This window comes from Erpetoichthys calabaricus, chromosome 9 (assembly GCF_900747795.2).
Source record: "Erpetoichthys calabaricus chromosome 9, fErpCal1.3, whole genome shotgun sequence".
NCBI lineage: Eukaryota > Metazoa > Chordata > Cladistia > Polypteriformes > Polypteridae > Erpetoichthys > Erpetoichthys calabaricus.
In genome coordinates, this window is record NC_041402.2 from 29,434,161 (window position 1) to 29,454,561 (window position 20,401).

Sequence of the window (20,401 nt, forward strand, 5' to 3'; positions counted from 1 at the left end):
GAGGGCAAGACACAAAAGGTCATTGCTAAAGAGGCTGGCTGTTCACAGAGCTCTGTGTCCAAGCACATTAACAGAGAGGCGAAGGGAAGCACAAGATGTGGTAGAAAAAAGTGTACAAGCAATAGGGATAACCGCACCCTGGAGAGGATTGTGAAACAAAACCCATTCAAAAATGTGGGGGAGATTCACAAAGAGTGGACTGCAGCTGGAGTCAGTGCTTCACGAACCACCACGTACAGACATATGCAAGACATGGGTTTCAGCTGTCGCATTCCTTGTGTCAAGCCACTCTTGAACAAGAGACAGCGTCAGAAGCGTCTCGCCTTTGGACTGCTGCTGAGTGGTCCAAAGTTATGTTCTCTGATGAAAGTAAATTTTGCATTTCCTTTGGAAATCAAGGTCCCAGAGTCTGGAGGAAGAGAGGAGAGGCACAGAATCCACGTTGCGTGAGGTCCAGTGTAAAGTTTCCACAGTCAGTGATGGTTTGGGGTGCCATGTCATCTGCTGGTGTTGGTCCATTGTGTTTTCTGAGGTCCAAGGTCAACGCAGCCATCTACCAGGAAGTTTTAGAGCACTTCATGCTTCCTGCTGCTGACGAACTTTATGGAGATGCAGATTTCATTTTCCAACAGGACCTGGCACCTGCACACAGTGCCAAAGCTACCAGTACCTGGTTTAAGGACCATGGTATCCCTGTTCTTGATTGGCCAGCAAACTCGCCTGACCTTAACCCCATAGAAAATCTATGGGGTATTGTGAAGAGGAAGATGCAATACGCCAGAACCAACAATTCAGAAGAGCTGAAGGCCACTATCAGAGCAACATGGGCTCTCCTAACACCTGAGCAGTGCCACAGACTGATTGACTCCATGCCACGCTGCATTGCTGCAGTAATCCAGGCCAAAGGAGCCCCAACTAAATATTGAGTGCTGTAAATGCTCATACTCTTCATGTTCATACCTTTCAGTTGGCCAACATTTCTAAAAATCCTTTTTTTGCATTGGTCTTAATTGATATTCTAATTTTCCGAGATACTGAATTTGGGACTTTCATTAGTTGTCAGTTATAATCATCAACATTAAAAGAAATAAACATTTGAAATACATCAGTCTGTGTGTAATGAATGAATCTAATATACAAGTTTCACTTTTTGAATGGAATTACTGAAATAAATCAACTTTGTCATGATATTCTAATATTATGACCAGCACCTGTATATGAGAGATTTCAGTTGTTGATAAATTTGCAGACCTTTCTGAAAACATGTTTTCACTTTGCCGTGAATGGTTATTGTGTGTAGATTGATGGGCTAAAGTGGCAAATGTTTAAAATGAAATCTACAACACAAAGTGAAGAAAATGAAGGAGTCTGAAAGTCTCCATTGTAGCTCTTGCTTACTACCCCAGATCATCTGAAGTAAACTCTTAGTGAAATCTGACAAATGAACTCCGTTTTACTGAAGTGTCCAAAGTGTAGGCTCCATGGCTGTATTTTACAGAGGCTGCCACCCTACAGCCTGCAGTGCTCAGATCTACAATTCGTCAGGCTCAGTGAACATCAATGAGTTGACTCTGACAACTCCGAAACTTTAATGTTTTAAATACACATATTTTGAGTTGTAATTAAACCTAAATAGTTCTAGTGAAGCATTAGAATGGATCTGCTACAATCAATAACTAAGCCCTTTCATTAATGCATTACTTTATGGAAGTCTAAACAGAAATGCTTTCTTTTGACCTGTAGCTGGTGAAATTATTTGCCCCCTGAAAACAGACTGCTGCTCCAGCTCCAGCCTTTGATCACGGCCTGCCTGTTTAAATCTCAGACATATCGGGCTGTGAAAATCTCTCACTTCCTCCTACATAATGCTGCGTCTCTGACAATTTGTTTTTTTTTTCACTCACAGATGCTGGTGTGAACTTCTCCTTCCTGTAAGACTCCTCCGTGCGTGTGAGTCTGCAGTATACAGCTGTCATTCCTAAGTTAACATATCACACACACACACACACACACACACACACACACACACACACACAAGTTATATGTAGACATTGTGTTACAACGGTCAAACAAAACTAACAGGTGCATGTGGGACGAGATGAAAGGAAGTGTTCAGTGAAGACCACCCAGCTAATTTGCAGTGACTGTGTGATGTGACATGGGCTAACACCCCTGTGCCACTTTTGTTCAGTTCAGAGTTGTCTGACTGAAATGTGGGACCAATTTTCACTTTTTTTGCCATTTTTATTAGGTGGACAGGCCTTGTGGGTGCTGAAAACAGATTTCTTCAGTATCTCCAGTGGATCCACTTGCTGTTGGCAACATTACATCAGCTATTTTGTGTATCAAGGTACATTTTTTAATCCCTACTAGATGTTTAAAATGCTTTCCCCAAATCAACTCAGGTTAATATAGTGACTGTAGATGGCGCTATACCAGCGCTTAACCTGACACAGACAGACACGGGAGGCACACTACTAAAACCAAAGTCCAAAGCACAACACTGCACACAATACTTTCCTTTATAGCCCACCTGGAAGTGCTCCAGGTGATTGATGACCTTTTTCCGGCTGCACTTCTGGGTGTGGTAGAAGGACCGCCCACACAGGCTGAGGAACAACTGCAGCACCCCCTGGCAGCACCCCCGGTCCGGATCCAAACAGGGTTATAAGGAACTCCATCTCCCATGGAGCCCTACGGGAATCCGAGACACCACTGCCACCCAGGGGGACTGCCATCTAGCCTCCCAGGGGAGGTACTGTTCTGACCAGGCTTGCTTCCCTGGTCCATACAGTGAAGAGGCGTCCCGGCCGTCTGTGACAATAGTTAATGCAACAATGTCTGGCACTGAAAATCTGAGATGGGGTTCTACATTGTGTCAAGTGTGCGTCTTTTTTTCTTAGGCCCTTTTCATTGATGGCTTAGTGCAGGGGTGGGCAGATTCAGTCCTGGAGGGCCGCAGTGGTTGCAGGTTTTTGTTCCAACTCAGTTGCTTAATTAAAAACCAATCCTTGTCAATTATTTAATTGCATGGCATGCTAGTGCTTTAACTCTGCCATGTCAGGTCATTCTCATATCCTAGATTTATTTTCCTTTCTAAGGATATCATCCAAATGATTTGAAGTCTAAAACAGATGAGTAATTCTCAATGCTTCACCTTTTTCTCTTCACTTTCCTTCCAAATATTTAACTAAACCAAATAGTGCATGATAAATACACACAGGTGTAAATGAAAACAAGCTAAATGGAGAAATGTTGGTCTCTTTTGTCATTTGCATAGTATTGCTAATTAGGAGCAATTAAAAACCAAGAATACAGCTGTTTAAGACTAAAATAAGCAATAAGGGTTCAAAATCTTAACGAGCGAGACAACTAAAGTGAAGCTGAAGTGTTACTTGAGCAATAAGTGCTTCTTATTAAGCAGTTGGGTTGGAGCAAAACCCTGCAGCCACTGCGGCCCTCCAGGACTGAATCTGCCCACCCCTGGCTTAGTGTAATGAGCCCCAAGTTCTGTCTTGGAGACCCCCTGTGGCTGTGGGCTTTTATTTCAACCCAATTTGCAATGATTGTGTCATTCTTAGTTTTGATTGATCTCATTGATCAATTCTAATTTCTAATTCTATGAAATTCAGAAATGACAGAACTTTAAAAAAGTTAATTTTTCCATGGGAAAGGGGAACAATTACTTCAGTGCGACATTCACCAGTCTGACCGAAATGGCAGTGCAGTAATCACTCCTCTTCAGCAGCCAGTGTTGTTTGCACCTGTGTTTGCTCTGCTCATTCCTGATCATCAGCATGTGGATACAATTAGGGGAACAATCTCTGGACCAAAAAAAAAAAAAAAAAATCGAGGGTCGTCTCCCCTACACTTTCTCGTATACTGAGATATGGGGGAAGGATATTTGAGGAGTAAACCACAAACCACAGTATATACTGATATGGAGATCCTCAGGACACCATCCGTCATCTCATTAGGACGTTGTCAGGTATGCATACAAGCACATGGGGGCCATACAAACTACTGAGTACATTTTGGAGTTGCTGTAATGGACAAGCCTGCCACATCATTTTTTCACTTTGATTTTCGGGATGTCTTTGAATTCAGTCCTCTGTAGGTTGATCACTTTCATTATTTCGTCATTTCAAATGATGTGGCATCCTTTCATTCCTAACACATTACCCAGTCCATATCAGTATAGGATTTTTTTCCCATTGAGATCTCGTGTTTTCAAAGTGTTCTTTTAATTTTTTGAGCAGTTTATTGTTATATTATGTACATTAAAGACCCAATAACAACAAATCAAATCAAATAATATATTGTACAATTATTATAAAAGTAAAGTTGACTAAATCAGACTCTGCAGATGCGTGAATAAAAGGTAAAGTACCACTTCCAGTTAGCGGAAATAGATTTCTATCAACTTTTGGGCTATGTTTTGTACCTAAGATTTGTATGCAAAATTTGGTTGACCGAAGTGAAAGCATACTCAAGTGATCGTGTTTACATACACACACACACACACACTCACACAGACATAATTCAAAAATTTTATTTTTGGACTCAGGGAGGTCTAAAACATCGAGATTCATCAAAATCTCAAAAGGGGATTTTTTTGGAAGATTCCCATACTTTCCCTATACTTTGAACGTACGAAAGCCAGGAAGATCTAAACTGTCGAGATACATCAAAATCTCAACATTGAATATTTTGACGATTACAATACTTTCCCTATATATCATATACGAGAAAGTAAAAAGAGTACTTTAAAAACAGCAAAGGAAACTTAGGCATTGGGACTATCATGGTAGCATTAAATGCAAGGTGAGAGCTCATCTCTGGACGGGACACCAGTCCACTGCAGGGGCCTTTGTAGAATTACCAGTTCACCTAACATGCATGTCTTTAGTATGCTGGAGGAAGACTGTATAACATTGGGGAAAAGCCCACACAGGCATGAAGAGGAGATGCTAACAACACACAGCCACCTCTAGCCATAATGCCATCTAGTGGCAGATGTATTCTGTGATGTGTAGTAAGCTTTAATAATAAATCTAGCTGTGGTTTTGTTCTTTACATTCTTCTACGGTTCCTGGAAGCACAGACACAAGTTTTGTTTCCTGCACTGTATGTAGAACTTGAGTCAGTGTGGTAACTCATCGAGGAGACTGGAGAGAAACCATACACGCTGACTGGCTTTACTCTGTGCTGTCATACGGATGAGCAGACTGTATGTAACACATTGTTGTTCTCAATGCTGTTTTTATACACTTGCTCTAGTGGTTTCTGACTTGTTTTCTCTTATGCAACATTTGCTTTTGATTTAAAATGGAGAGACAAAAATACCAAAGCAGAAGCATTCATTTAAGATTTTGAACCATAATGAAGCACCGTTTATGCAACCCATGTCATTGGGCTTTGCCCTGGAAATTTCTTAAGACAACGGGTCTCGGCTACCGTGCCAAGTGTTAATTGGATTTATCAGAAGCACTATATAAATAATTGAATACTTTTCTGTATACAAAATGTTTTTTTTTTCTACTCAGTTCACTGGAGCTCCTTACTCTTGAACATACCGTATCATTTTCCAGGTCTGCTTAATCCTGAACAGGGTGACAGAAATCTAACCCAGCAAGTATAGGACGCAAGGCAGGAGCAGGGCAGGGTGAACACACACAACACTATTCAGCATCACCAGTCCACCTAACCTGCATATCTTTGGACTCTGGGAGGAAACCAAACACCTAGTGAGAACGCACACAGCCACAGTGAGAACATGCAAACTCCATGCAGGGAGGGCTGAGCACATGATGCCAGGGTCTCCTTACCGTGAGGCAGCTGCACTACCGCTGTGCTTGAACATGCTACACACAATCGCAAATGAGAAAAACACTCCTGCCATATATCCATTCTTCCTACTGACTGACCTTGGCTTTTGTTGGTCTTTGCAAAACAAAACGTTGGAAGAAACTGTTATTCTTTTGAATTCAAACAGGTAATAAGTAGATGTAATGGGAATTGTACGTATAAATGTAATGTCACTCTATAGCATATGCTGTAAAAAGATAGCTTCAGTCAAACTTTGATTTGTAATCTTACACCGTTGCAAAGTATTGGAGGGTTTAGAAATATACATTGAGTTTCCTTTAACTTATTACACACAGCATTGACATTTACAGGCTGAACATTTACCAAGTCATGGAACAAACTCATCGTTTTCAACATTATACAGAAAAGACCTGGTGAAAAGAAGTAATACTTACAACTACGTACAATGTCCACCTCCTCTTTGTTCTGTCTGTGGAGACACTTTTAGTGAGCTGTGCAAGTGTTTAAGCTGATCAAGGGGTGCTGTCGCTTGCAATTTGGGTTGCATATAGGGCTTGAGGTAGGCTGTTACACGGTACCTGCACTTGCCGCCCATTTGTGCTTTGTGAACTGGAGCAAAGTGACCCATTGCAGTCTGACCCGAAGGGGACACTCCAGCACTCTGCAATATTGCATGTATTTTACCACCAAGTCTGTTCTTTGAAATTTATGTACAGTACATAACAGCAATTGACAATACAATCTGGCTTACAGTGCACGATATATCGCATTTAGAGGAGTAAGACAACGGCGACAGAATAGGGAGTACTGCATGTGCTCAAGGAGGCCACTTGTCAATGTCGTCTTTGACTTCATGTCGTCTGGTCATTCCCTTTTCATATCATTTTCCCTGCAGCTTGCCATCTCGTCTATTTTTCCTGTGCAGGGCAGCTGCCTCTTTTCACTCCCCACCAGCCCCATTTCTCTGTGTGATTACAGTGTCAGCTTGTACAGTGGTACTGTTCTTCTTGTGCCATTCATTTGCAGTAACTGCACACCCCATTTTTCTGCACAATCACAGCTGAGGCAAAAAAAGGACATGCTGCCTAGGAATACCACACTCGCTTCAGTATTAAAACCAACAAATGGCCAAAAAGAAAAAGAGAGTGGGATTACATCAGGGAGCCATCTCCAAGTTTTGCTCAGTTATATTGTGCTCAGCTGTGGAGTGACTTATGCAAAATGACTTGTCAATTTAGTTGAATGTCTGAATTGCAGCACATGTCGTACTCTGCTTTGTGTCAAGTTTCCTGTTTTGTAGCCATCCACAGCATATCAATTAATAGTTTGATATCATCATGAAATACAGTACAGAACATCATTCCACAAATGTAAAATGCATGAACACTATTCTTTTTATTCCCATACGCACTACCAAAGACAGCAGCTTTGTAACCACTTGCAATTCCAGCAGTTGGCTCAATTTATTTTTCAGGTCTTAGACCAAGGACACACCACTGTCTTTCAAGGCTACTTTTTTTTATCAGTATGAATTTTAGTTAAAGAAAAGATGCAAAGTCCAGTGACAGAGATTTCTTGTTCTGTACTGTGAATATACTTCAGCAGATAAGGCATACTGCACTTGGACACACTTGAGCCCAGCATTACTGTTCAAAGCTCTGATTAGGGGGCAACTGTACAAATTATCACAGTGAGTATTAAAATATGACCATGATGGACACTCTTGACTCTATGTGTCACACAAACCAAGAGGTAGACTAGAGTCTTCTTGTTAATCACTATCTACAATAACTGTCCCCACATCCTCTGAAGTATTTTCTAAGCTGCTCTTTCCATGAATGTCTTTTAGATGCCTTCTCAGTCCTGGCTTATGTGCAAAATTCACTGCACAATAGTTACACTTGTGAGGCTTTTTTCCAGTATGAAGGTTAATATGATCCTGCAGAGTCGCTTTCTGGCTGAATGCCTTCTTGCACAGTGAGCACTCAAAGGGTTTAAATCCTGTGTGAACACGTATGTGCCGTGTGAGGTTACTTTTCTGAGAGAAAGTCTTACCACAGCGCAAACACAGATATAGTTTATGCTCCTTCATGTGACTTATGTAGTTTTCAAGATGCTGAAACATTCTGCAACACATCTTACAATAATAAGGCTTTTGTAATATTGTGTCATATTCTCGAATGTGGTTGTCTGTCATTAGCTTACTGATCAAGGGTGATCTAATTTCTTGTCCCATCTGATCCCCTTCTTCTGGTGAATATTTAGTTGATACCAACCCTTGAAATTCAATCTCATGTGCAGCCAACATGTAGATATCTCCACTAATCACTTCTTGGTCCGTGCAATCATCCACTAAAGTGTTCATTCCATGGCTGCTTGTGGTTTCACTTGATGAATCAAAAGCCTGATATTTAGGCTCAAAACAAAATTCTGAAAGACATTTAGATTTGACATTTTTACCATTGTTTGAGTCTATGTAAATTCCAATATCTTCTGGACCTTGAAATGTATCATCTATAGATGGTGAACTTTGCTCCCCCTCATCAGTAAAACTACGTTTGTGAGTCTTCTGTAGCTGCAGATGGGCTAAAGTTGGGTCTAGGTACTGAGAAACTGCTTGTGTGCACTTTTCTACAACATGCCCCATTTGTAGTGCACTGGCTGCTGTGAGGTAGTTGACCAGGTCCTTCATGGGAAATTCAAGAATTCCTGTGTAACAAGACAGCAGAAGTTGCCTACCGATTTCAGAGCTTTGCAAGACAGAAATGGTCACTTCCCTTGAATCATTAAGCAAGAACTGGTCTCTCAAAAATGGAGAAGATGCTGCCAAAACAACTTTATGTCCATGGAATTCAAAATTTTTTATTTGTAAGGTAACATCACAAAACCGATTTTGCTCACGCAGTAAGTTCATCTTATGCAGCACTGTGTCTCCATGGTTTCCAAATTTAAAGAAAAACATTTCAGACCTAGGAGCCATTATTAAAAACCTGAAAGAACAAAGCAAAAATACATTACAGCAAGAAAACACTGAACAAGCAGGTGGTGTTAGGCTAAGGAACAGATCATTACGCCACCTGCAGAAACCACAGAGATACATTTTACAGGTCCACAAAACATTCGGATAGAGAGAGGCCCTAGATACAAGAAAACAAACACATTGGAAATGTCTGCTGTGGCAAAACAAGCAAAAGGTTACGGAATGGGCTTAATTAACAAGATTTGGCTTCTTGTTAAGAAAATGGTTGGAGTGACATTGGTTATTGTTTGATGACTTGACTTAGCTGATCATCAGTTGCCTCACTTCACATCTCATTTTTGTCTGGCTGCCGTTTTAAAGAAAAAAAGGCAGTTCAGAGGACTGAACATAAAAAAACACAGCAATTAAAATTAAGTGAAATTACAGTGCATCCAGAAAGTATTCACAGCGCATCACTTTTTACACATTTTGTTATGTTACAGCCTTATTCCAAAATGGATTAAATTCAATTTTTTCCTCAGAATTCTGCACACAACACCCCATAATGACAATGTGAAAAAAGTTTACTTGAGGTTTTTGCAAATTTGTTAAAAATAAAAAAACTGAGAAATCCCATGTACATAAGTATTCACAGCCTTTGCTCAATACTTTGTCGATGCACCTTTGGCAGCAATTACAGCCTCAAGTCTTTTTGAATATGATGCCACAAGCTTGGCACACCTATCCTTGGCCAGTTTCACCCATTCCTCTTTGCAGCACCTCTCAAGCTCCATCAGGTTGGATGGGAAGCGTCGGTGCACAGCCATTTTAAGATTTCTCCAGAGATGTTCAATCGGATTCAAGTCTGGGCTTTGGCTGGGCCACTCAAGGACATTCACAGAGTTGTCCTGAAGCCACTCCTTTGATATCTTGGCTGTGTGATTAGGGTCATTGTCCTGCTGAAAGATGAACCGTCGCCCCAGTCTGAGGTCAAGAGCGCTCTGGAGCAGGTTTTCATCCAGGAGGTCTCTGTACATTGCTGCAGTCATCTTTCCCTTTATCCTGACTAGTCTCCCAGTCCCTACCGCTGAAAAACATTCCCACAGCATGATGCTGCCACCACCATGCTTCACTGTAGGGATGGTATTGGCCTGGTGATGAGCGGTGCCTGGATTCCTCCAAACGTGACGCCTGGCATTCACACCAAAGAGTTCAATCTTTGTCTCATCAGACCAGAGAATTTGCTTTCTCATGGTCTGAGAGTCCTTCAGGTGCCTTTTGGCAAACTCCAGGCGGGCTGCCATGTGCCTTTTACTAAGGAGTGGCTTCCGTCTGGCCACTCTACCATACAGGCCTGATTGGTGGATTGCTGCAGAGATGGTTGTCCTTCTGGAAGGTTCTCCTCTCTCTACAGAGGACCTCTGGAGCTCTGACAGAATGACCATCGGGTTCTTGGTCACCTCCCTGACTAAGGCCCTTCTCCCCCGATCGCTCAGTTTAGATGGCCGGCCAGCTCTAGGAAGAGTCCTGGTGATTTCGAACTTCTTCCACTTACGGATAATGGAGGCCACTGTGTTCATTGGGACCTTCAAAGCAGCAGAAATTTTTCTGTAACCTTCCCCGGATTTGTGCCTTGAGACAATCCTGTCTCGGAGGTCTACAGACAATTCCTTTGCCTTCATGCTTGGTTTGTGTTCTGACATGAACTGTCAACTGTGGGACCTTATATAGACAGGTGTGTGCCTTTCCAAATCATGTCCAATCAACTGAATTTACCACAGGTGGACTCCAATTAAGCTGCAGAAACATCTCAAGGATGATCAGGGGAAACAGGATGCACCTGAGCTCAATTTTGAGCTTCATGGCAAAGGCTGTGAATACTTATGTACATGTGCTTTCTCAATTTTTTTATTTTTAATAAATTTGCAAAAACCTCAAGTAAACTTTTTTCACGTTGTCATTATGGGGTGTTGTGTGTAGAATTCCGAGGAAAAAAATGAATTTAATCCATTTTGGAATAAGGCTGTAACATAACAAAATGTGGAAAAAGTGATGCGCTGTGAATACTTTCTGGATGCACTGTAAGTCATTTAACAGCAGAAATTGATCACTGATCAAGAAAGTCGCAGGAAGGAAAGACTGCTGCCACTGTGGTGCTCCAAGATCAGAATTGGACAGAGGTAAAAGGGGTCATTTGTTTAACCAATTGTACTCAATACATAGAAAAACTTGCAAAATAAAAATATTAAAAAAACATATTAAATAGAACTGCAGGTATCAATAAACGTTCTCAGCCTTTGTTGTAAAAATGAGGACTTGATCTGCTCTCTGAAAGGAAATAATTGAAATTAAACAAAGAGGATAAACGGTTCTGAAAACAAATTTTAAATTGCTCAAAGTTGACAACCGATAGACCTGGGAAAATTCAAATCTGATTTTTTTCTGTACAGTGCTTAAAATGTCCAATTCAATGCATGCCTCGTGTAAATGTTCGGCCTGGAAAAGTCCATGTTGTATGTAATAAGTTAAAGTAAATCATGATTCGGTTTATACTGCTTTTGACCTAAACCCTCCACAACTTTGTGATGGTAGAAGCTTACAGATCAAACCTTTAATTAAAGACACCTTTTTTACAGGATGTGCTACGTATACCCCAAATTCCCATTATTCCTACTAATTAGTTTCCTGTGAACTATCAACAAAAGCCAAGGTCAGTCACCAGGAAAAGCAAGAACTGATGTATGGCATGAATGTTTCAGGCAATTGTATGCAGGATATTAAGATTAAGGCGCTCCACTGAACTAAGAATATTATTAATAATATTAACTCCTGGTTAAAAATATTATATATACATACAGAAAAACATTCAGATAGTTACACAGTACTTCAGATACATCTGATTAACTGCATTATAACCCAATGCCTCTCAACACTCAGTCCATGTGGCTGCAGATTTTTGTTCCAACCAGCTTCTTCTCTCAACTGTACTCCTACCTCAACTAACCATGCCATTACTTCCCAATTTCTATGTTGTTTACAACAATATGGAAATTATACACTTGTTATGCTAGATTTTTATTTAATGAAGTAGGAATGTACTGTATGTGTTAGATAGGCAAGAATTTATTCTTTTTCTTTTTAATTTTCTGGTTATATAGACAATTATTTACCAATAAGCACACAAGTGGGTAACATTGAAGAAAAGTGGATATAAAATATACAAACCCCTGCCTAAATTGCAGATTTTGCATTATAATAAAAAAAAAAGATTAAGTGGCACAATTTTATTCAAAAATGCAATTAAAAGTAAGTTTAGTTTTTTTGTACTAAGATTTTGTTGATCATTAATTCAATTAAAATGCAAAGATTCATTAAAGTGAAATTTCTAACCAGCCAAACTATGGAAAGAAAATGAACACATCTAAAAGTTGAGTAAAGCATGTAAGATAATGGTTATAATTGGAGAAATTTTCAAATTGTGTTATTTTTTGGAATCATTTAGGGAAATCTTAGTAAAAAAATGTTTTTAGTTTTTAGTGCATTTTTGAATAAAATCGTGTCACTTAAATATCTTTAGTTACCTGTACATTTTTAGACATCCTAATGCCACACAGTCCTCAGCATGTTACAAAAACCTTGACTTGAGTGGGAAGGTGATTGGCCAGAAATGACATTAGCGACAGAGTGGAATCGAACCCAAGATCTTACAGTTAAATGTAACATTCATTCATGTTCATCTCTCATTTCAGAAAATCACACGTGTAAGGTTTCACTGTGGTTATGAAGTACTGGAAATATGCATTTGTCTATTGGAAAATCCAACCTTCAGTCTTTTTTAGGAAAGCCCAACTGAGCCAATATTGTCAAATCCCTGAAAAGCGTATTTCACCAAATTTGTATATAAATGATGAAAAAAAAACCCCACCTTGTTTACATTGGTCTCGAACCTTCAACCATCTGATTGGACATGCTAAGTATGTAATTGCTAAAAGTATAATATAATATAATGAGAAATTTAAAATTTGATGTAATTAGCATACAGATCCCAGGTCAAAACTGACAAAATATTGCATTGTCACTGGAGATCACTATACATACAAGGTTTGACCTAGACAAAGTTCAAAGTTATTCAAGGGGCAAGTTGAATAAAATTGTGTAATAATAAAAGTGAAACCAAGATAAATCCTGTCAGAACGTATTCCACCTTTACTGTAAAAGAATGCAAACTACACAAAAGGTGTAAACAAATCAGAAACTGCTTAGTGAAAAAAGGAAAAATAAATCCTACAAACACCTGCTGTCATTCATGTGCAGACCCGATGGGGCTGCGCTCAGAATCAACCAATCACATCAAGTCTCATCTCAAACAGTAGTTAGTATACACCAGACATCAATTAGTGATTGTTTACTTTTATCATTAGCATTACACATCCCAGTGTCTTTGATGTTTGCAAATAAGGAAGAATGACAAATGCTAAACTGGAAAAAATGAACACTACCCTACATATGACTGGGGACCACAAAGTTTAACTCATTATATCCACATTTTTTTTTTTTTTTTTAAAACAAACTAGGGGCCCTGCTCGGTTCGCTTGCCCACCCTCGGGTTTGGTTTACCGGATTTAAAATTTAAAGAGATCGTTATTTTCATGGGAATCACTTTTACTTTAAAACTTTTGTAAAAACAATAGTCCTTTATTTCCGGCCCCAGGCGTGGTTAAATCTCTTTCTCGCAGGACGTACAATGCTACTCGTGTTGTGAAGGGGGGGCAGCTGAATGCATGCTAAGCAGATGCTGTCGGATCATCTGCCGTCTTTCTGCTGCTGTTGCGCTGCCCGTCGATCATTTTAAAACCTGTACAGCAGCTGTCCTTTTGCCACTTCGCATCTCTGCCGCTTGCGTTGTGGGGGGGGGGTTAAGGTGGCTGAACGCACGTAAGCAGAAACAGTCGGATCATCTGCTAGCGAGCTGCGTGTTTTGCATGCCGCTTCTCGTTGTTTTAAGAGCTAGAAGCAAGTTAATGTGTCTCTTGCGCGACTTCATATTGTCTTCCGAGTCTCCCTCCAAAAGATTTTTTTTTATAATAGAGAGAAATGTTATGTACATCAAAGTTATTATAAATGGAGGCAGTTAGAGGACTATTATGTTTTTAAGAAACAGTCCTCTTTATAAGACACTGGGACATAACAGGTTAAAATTACAAACCTTTGATTCCAGAAGGGAAATTTATTTTTTCTGGGAGCAGTACAGAACATAAAATCATAGTAAAAACAGAGTGCAACATACAAACCTTTACACATAATATTTCCAGTGTGCATTAATTTTCCCTGAAATTCCACTAATGGTGACCTCCTTGTTTGTCATTATTCTATTTTCAGCCATTGTCACCCGTGTATCCAGGGTCCTGTAATACACATGACCCTTCTGATCAGTTTAAGGTAAAATAAAAAATGGAGACAAAGTGACTGAGGTCTCAGATACAGTGTTGACATTGGAATCAAAACACATATTCAAGGACTCAAGTAATAAAACCACAGGGATAAAGAGACCACTGAAGTCAAAAATCAATCATCTACACTGTGAAGCAGCCAGAATTCCATTTTTTAACACATGAAGCATCATGAACACATTCTATTCTACTCTGGTTTTATGTTCTGTCCAATATGTACCTAAATTTTACATTATACAAGACACTAGGAAGCATGCAGACCTCCAGTCCTCCCAATATCAAGTTTCCAGCCCCAACAGATCACAAGCACCAGCAGGCTGCTGCACCGCATATGCCAGATGCACAGTGGATGCTGAAGCTGTCGTTCTTCATCTTTCTAATGTGTAACTGACTTCTGTAATTTGGCAGATGGCACCACTCTTCTTTTACTTTCTATTGTGTTACCTTCTAGATCAGCCTGCCTATGCAGTTTGCCGTAATTCCGTGACACGTGGGTGAAAGAAACCCTTTTTTAAACTGAAATATGCACATAATTACTTTTCTGTTTTCAGTCTTAATTTATTAAACTATATTTTCTAAAAGATGGGGTTAACAAACAGTAAAAGAATTGCAAATAGTATGTTTAACGGCTTCTAAATCACACATAGTAGAGCAGCTCGTATATCTTTAATAATGGGGCTCATTGACTCTTCATGCAGCCAAGAAACTTAATGGGTCTCAAGGTCAAGATCTATCCAATTAATCGCAAAACCGACAATGTGCCTCAATATCAATTATTTAAGAGAAAGTTTAAAAATAACTTTTGAACTTTTTAAGCATTCAGACACTCCATTTTACACCTCTCTTTTTAGAAATGGACAGCCATATAACCATTCTTAGATAGTACATGCTAAGGCACAGGTGTCGAACTCCGGGCCTGGAGGGCTGCAGGTTTTCATTCTAACCCTTTTCCTAATCAGTGACCAGTTTTCGCTCCTTGTTAACTTCTTTTCCTTTAATTTCAATAGCCCTGTTTTTAAGGATTCAGTCCTCTGAATTGACTATTTTCTTCATTAAATGACAGCCAAACAGAAATGGGACTTGAAACGAGCTGACAGATGACCAGGTAAATCAGTGCTTCAAACTCCAACTAATTTCACTCCAACCAGGTTCTTAATGAGAAGCCAATTCTTGATGTTAATAAAACCCATCATTTATTCCACAGCTCATTGCTGTTTTCCTTCTGCCACAGCAGACATTTCCAAAACTGTTGATTTTCTGTTTTTTCTAAGAACACCATCAAAATGTTTTGGTGACCTCGGAGATCAACCTTACTGAGACCCTCACCTTTCTCTATGTTCAAATTATGTGGTTAGCTGGTTATGTGGCAGCTTGTTGTATGTCTCATTATTGTCTGGCTGCTAATTAAGGAAAAAGAAACAACTAAGGGGTCGGAGACAAGTTAATTAAAACAAAGGCAAAAGAAGTTAATCAGCAGCAAAAACTGGTCACTAATGAAGAAGATGGTTAGAATGAAAACCTGCAGCTACTGCGGCCCTTCAGGACAGGAGTTTGACACCCCTGTGCGAAGGCAATTCTTGCATTAGATCACCCTTTTTTCCCCCCAAATAATCTCACCAACATGATACATAGCCATTTTTTTTTTTATTGCACTCATCCTAAGTGTTGCAATATTGTTCCATTCCATGCATTTTAATGGTGCAGAAAATGTTTTTTCAAGACCTTTAAAATAATATACACACTTATTTTTTTAATATTTAGTTTATTCTACAGTACTAACCACAAAAAGATAAATCAGCCTCTATCACTTTGACAGTAGAAAGTTGCAAGAAAATTGCAGTTTAGTCACATCTTAAGTTCCAACGTGTGAATGGCTACCTTCAGATTACAAGCACCATACTGTACAGGTAGGCGAGATGAGATGCAAACTGCAAAAAACGAAATCCATGCAGGGGAAAAGATTTTATTTCAAGACGTTAAATCTTCTCTTAAGTAAATTTTGCTTACCCCGTGGAAGTTTTTTTTTTGTTTGTTTTTGATTTTTTACAATAGAGGCAAAACTCATCCCGTTTCATTTTGTTCCCCTTTTGTAGTTTTTGCCGTGCAAAAGACATACGAATCTGCTGCTTCTTAGCCTTATAAACTGAATTCTAGTAAGACCGAGAATGATTTTGTCCCAGCAAGCTAATAAAGGTGACGGTAAAACATATTTTTGTTATCCCTTTATCCATCCATCCATTATCCAACCCACTATATCCTAACTACAGGGTCACGGGGGGTCTGCTGCAGCCAATCCCAGCCAACACTGTGCGCAAGGCAGGAAACAAACCCCGGGCAGTGCGCCAGCCCACAGCAGGGCACAATTTAGGATCGCCAATCCACCTAACCTGCTTGTCTTTGGACTGTGGGGGGAAACCGGAGCACCCGTGAGTGGGGAAAATATGCAAACTCCACGCAGGGAGGACCCGGGAAGCGAACCCGAGTCTCCTAACTGCGAGGCAGCAGCGCCACCCACTGCGCCACCGTGCCGCCCTTATTATAACATAAACAAAATGAGCAAATTGCACGGTGCCCGTTAGCTTAATGCCAGCACATGACACCATTATAAAGTCCCATGCCCTTACAGCCCCTAAAGCCAACCACGAACCAGAGCACACGTGAAATGTCGCGCGCGTCAAACAAGTACATACTCAGAAAGTTTGGGAGGCAAATGTCGTACGGCATCTCTCCTCATCGTTCTGTAGTTGTCTTATGCCTCATAACAAGTTGTACTGCAGTAAAAGCACCTGAAACGTAAAAGCATTCGTCTTTGTTTAAATTCCGCTCACCTTTTCTCCGGTGCCGCACTTGGCATTTCTGCCGAACTTCCTGTGCGTCACAAACGTCGTCCCCCGCGCTACCCGGTCCCTAATCCTAAGGGGCCGCCTTCCCAAACTTGGTAACAGAGAGGAGAGGAATTCGCCATATGCGTATCGGAGGTTTTCGTTTATTCACTATGGTTTTCGAATACTAATATTAATAGAGCGTTCTGCTTCTGTTCTCTAATTGTATCTTCTGCCTGTTGACAATGTGGTTCTGCTCAAATTTATAATGTAATTATACATTATAACTACTACACACAGACGATGTGTGACAGACGTTAAAGCAATCCTATTGAAGGTGGCACCATGTGACAGCAAGTTTTGAAACCCCTCCCAATCTGAGGTGGACGCCTCAGTTAGCGGAAGGGGGCGTGGTCTCACCGTGGTAGGCGTTCCTTTGACTTTTTCTTGTAAACATGCGGTACCAAACTAAGCCCCTTGATGTTGCAGGTTTCCCTTCCAGTATGATTTCAGGCTATGAGTTTCGATATCCCAAGAAATAACTAAAATATAAAAATTTTAAACTTATTGAACTTATCGTATTGTGCAACCGAACCAAACATCAAACCACCAATCACACAAAACATCGCATCGCATTGTCAACTACAGCTATCGAGCACAAGTGGTCGTTTACACTCGCAGGCGGTTTGGATGTACGCTTAAGGAGTTTCCATCTGTCAGAAAAAAAAATTACGAGGATGCTAACCATACTTGAATCTCACAAATCAAACATGCCAAAGAGAAAATGTGTTTTTAATCAGACGCTGCATCAGGCGTCCCTTTTTATCTAATACCAAATGATGTGGCGAAAGCTCTGTGAGATCGTTTCAAAAACATGTTTTTGGTGGAAAGATCACTCGATGATGACCACAGGACTTCCCGTCCACAAAAAGCTATTGAGGAGAATACGTTCTTCAGGCAAGTTTTCCAACGCACCAACTCAGTAAAGTAAGCGAACGGTTACAGAATGATATAACTCAGTGTACTGTATATAACAAATTATTAACAATCAGTATGAAGTGCCCTGGGTTTGTCCATAAAAAATAGTGAATGTTTATGCGTTATTATTAGCACTGTCTTTGTCCGTGCACTCTCAGAGAAATAGATAATTTAATAAATTATGACACACCTTTCCATTCAATTAAAATAGTATTGATTTAACGTATAGGTCCTACATACAGGCCCGGTCTTAGGTATTATGGGGCCATAGGCGAAAGGGGGGTCCAGTGGCCCCCTGGAAGCTCTATGAAATGCGTGAAAATTAGACCAAGGAGTCGGCCGGGCCTGATTGGGACAAATAATGCTGTAGTATATTTAAGTATATATGACAATTGCTAACTCGGACAATTTGTTTTGGGGGCCCCCAAGAAGGCGGGGGCCCTAAGCTATAGCTTGTGTAGCTTATACGTAAATCCTGCACTGCCTACATACAGCAATACTCTAACATAAAGTACAATTGTTGATAGAACTAAATTTACACATATCCACACAATGTTTCTGGGTTTTACTGATCAAAACTGATATCTAAGCAATGTAATTATAACTGTAATAGCATCAGCTTATTATTTTATTATAAGAGAATTTGGTCATCTTATTCATCCAGCTTAAATATTTTTTTTTCATTTTACCTTTTTGTGTACTTGTAACAGAATAATTCTGTTGGATAGGAAGTAAAGAAAAAGATGCTTTTCTGCTATAGAGTGGGTAAAAAAAAACCAGCCAAATTATTTTGCTTACATTCCAGAAATATGTCAGGTTGGATCAATAAAAGCCAAAAACATTCTGTGAATATGTTTTAATTCACTTCTATCAACTATTGTACTCAGGGCCGGATTTATATGAAAAGAGGCCCTAGGCTATTCCACTTATGAGGCCCTTTCACCTTCCATTTTTAAGTTTGTAAATTACATGAGAGACAATAAAATTTTGCTAACAATTTGAATGTTGGCCCCTCTTGATCTTGAGGCCCTAGGCTGAAGCCTAGTTAGCCTATAGGAAAATCCGGCCCTGATTGTACTTTATGTTGACATAAGGCAATCTGTATACATTAAATCATCAGTGTATCAAAATAAGTATCATAAATCAGCTTCCACGACTTCACGAAAAACACAGCATTCGGAAAAAATTACTTTACTGAAAGTCTTTAACTTTCTTTCCAACTGAACAAAGGTGTGGAGATCCCATAATATAACAAAAGGGGTTAGATCTTTATGCAGATATAGCATATGCAGGTTAATTGTCAATTCTAAACTGACTGTCTCTCGCCGTTATAAATGTAACGTTCTTTCTTATCCAGATATGTACCTTACCTGTGTATGTGTAAAGAATGCTGATGAGATCTGAAACATAACCAGTAGTCAATGTACATGCTGGCTGCCAGTTGAATAGTGAATCAGCTACTCTTTGGGGTTCATATATTTGTAAATCAGACTCTGAAGGAGTCAGCACCTCACCAGCCATGAATCTCACCGCACATCACTGTTTAGCAGCTTCAGTAATGGTTTGGATGGATAAATATAACCTTGCAGTTAAAACCCGTATAGAATGCATATGGCCAGACAGGGGCAGTCATATAAAGCAAATATGAATAAGCAATAACAAAAAAACAAGTGGCTACTGAAAGCACTTTACTCCTGCTGTTGCATTTATAACATTTACAGTAAACTCAGAAAGTACTCAGACCCTTTCACTTTCTGCACTCTTTATTGTGTTGTAAATTTCATTTTCAATGGATGCATTTGCCATGTTTGCCCATCAATCTACACTCAGTAAGCTACAATAATAAAGTGAAAACATGTTTTCAGAAAGGTTTGCAAATTTATTAAAAATCAGAAACTGAAATCTGTCATTCATATAAGTATTCAGACCCTTTGCTCTGGCACTCCAAATTGTGATCAGGTGCCTCGTGTTTGCTTTAATCTCTCCTTGAGATGGTTTGAGAATGTGATTGAAGTCCATCTGGGACAAACTGAACCGATCAGACATCATTTAGAAGACGCACACATACAGCTGTGTATAGAAGGTCCACAATTCACACTGCATGTCAGGACAAAAAACAAACCACGGAGAGGTGGTAACATTATTTCTAAAGCTTTGAGTGTTCCCAGAAGCACAGCTGCCTCAATAATAATTGTGAAATTGGAGTAGTTTGGAAGCACCAGGACTTTTCCTGGACTTGACCGTTCAGGCAAAGTGAGTAACTGAAGAACAAGGGCCTTGGTTAGGGAGGCGCCCAAAAATCAATGGCCACTTTAACAGAGCTTCAGAAGTCTTCTGCTGAGATGGGAGAACCTGTTGGAAGG

General features: G+C 39.9%; 1 protein-coding gene across 2 annotated transcripts; it reads right to left on the reverse strand.

Moving 5' to 3' along the window:
* Positions 1 to 6,886: 6,886 nt before the first annotated feature.
* Positions 6,887 to 17,380, reverse strand: LOC114657412 (zinc finger and BTB domain-containing protein 26-like). Of its 2 annotated transcripts, none has more exons than XM_028809221.2 (2): positions 16,929 to 17,380; positions 6,887 to 8,819 (listed from the first exon to the last, which is right to left on the reverse strand). In XM_028809221.2, the coding sequence occupies exons 1-2, from the start codon at positions 16,970 to 16,972 to the stop codon at positions 7,601 to 7,603; spliced, it is 1,263 nt and encodes a 420-aa protein (XP_028665054.1). In that variant the 5' UTR covers positions 16,973 to 17,380; the 3' UTR covers positions 6,887 to 7,600. The 2 variants fall into 2 exon arrangements, with proteins under 2 accessions (XP_028665054.1, XP_028665055.1); XM_028809222.2 differs by having other exon boundaries at positions 17,067 to 17,379.
* Between the last annotated feature and the right edge of the window lie 3,021 nt (positions 17,381 to 20,401).

Coding starts and splice junctions, on each gene's coding strand:
- LOC114657412 (XM_028809221.2), bottom strand. CDS start 16,972: ATGAGGAGAGATGCCGTACGACATTTGCCTCCCAAACTTTCTGA. Junction 8,820..16,928: donor TTGCCTCCCAAACTTTCTGA/GTATGTACTTGT, acceptor TTGTTCTTTCAG/GTTTTTAATAATGGCTCCTA.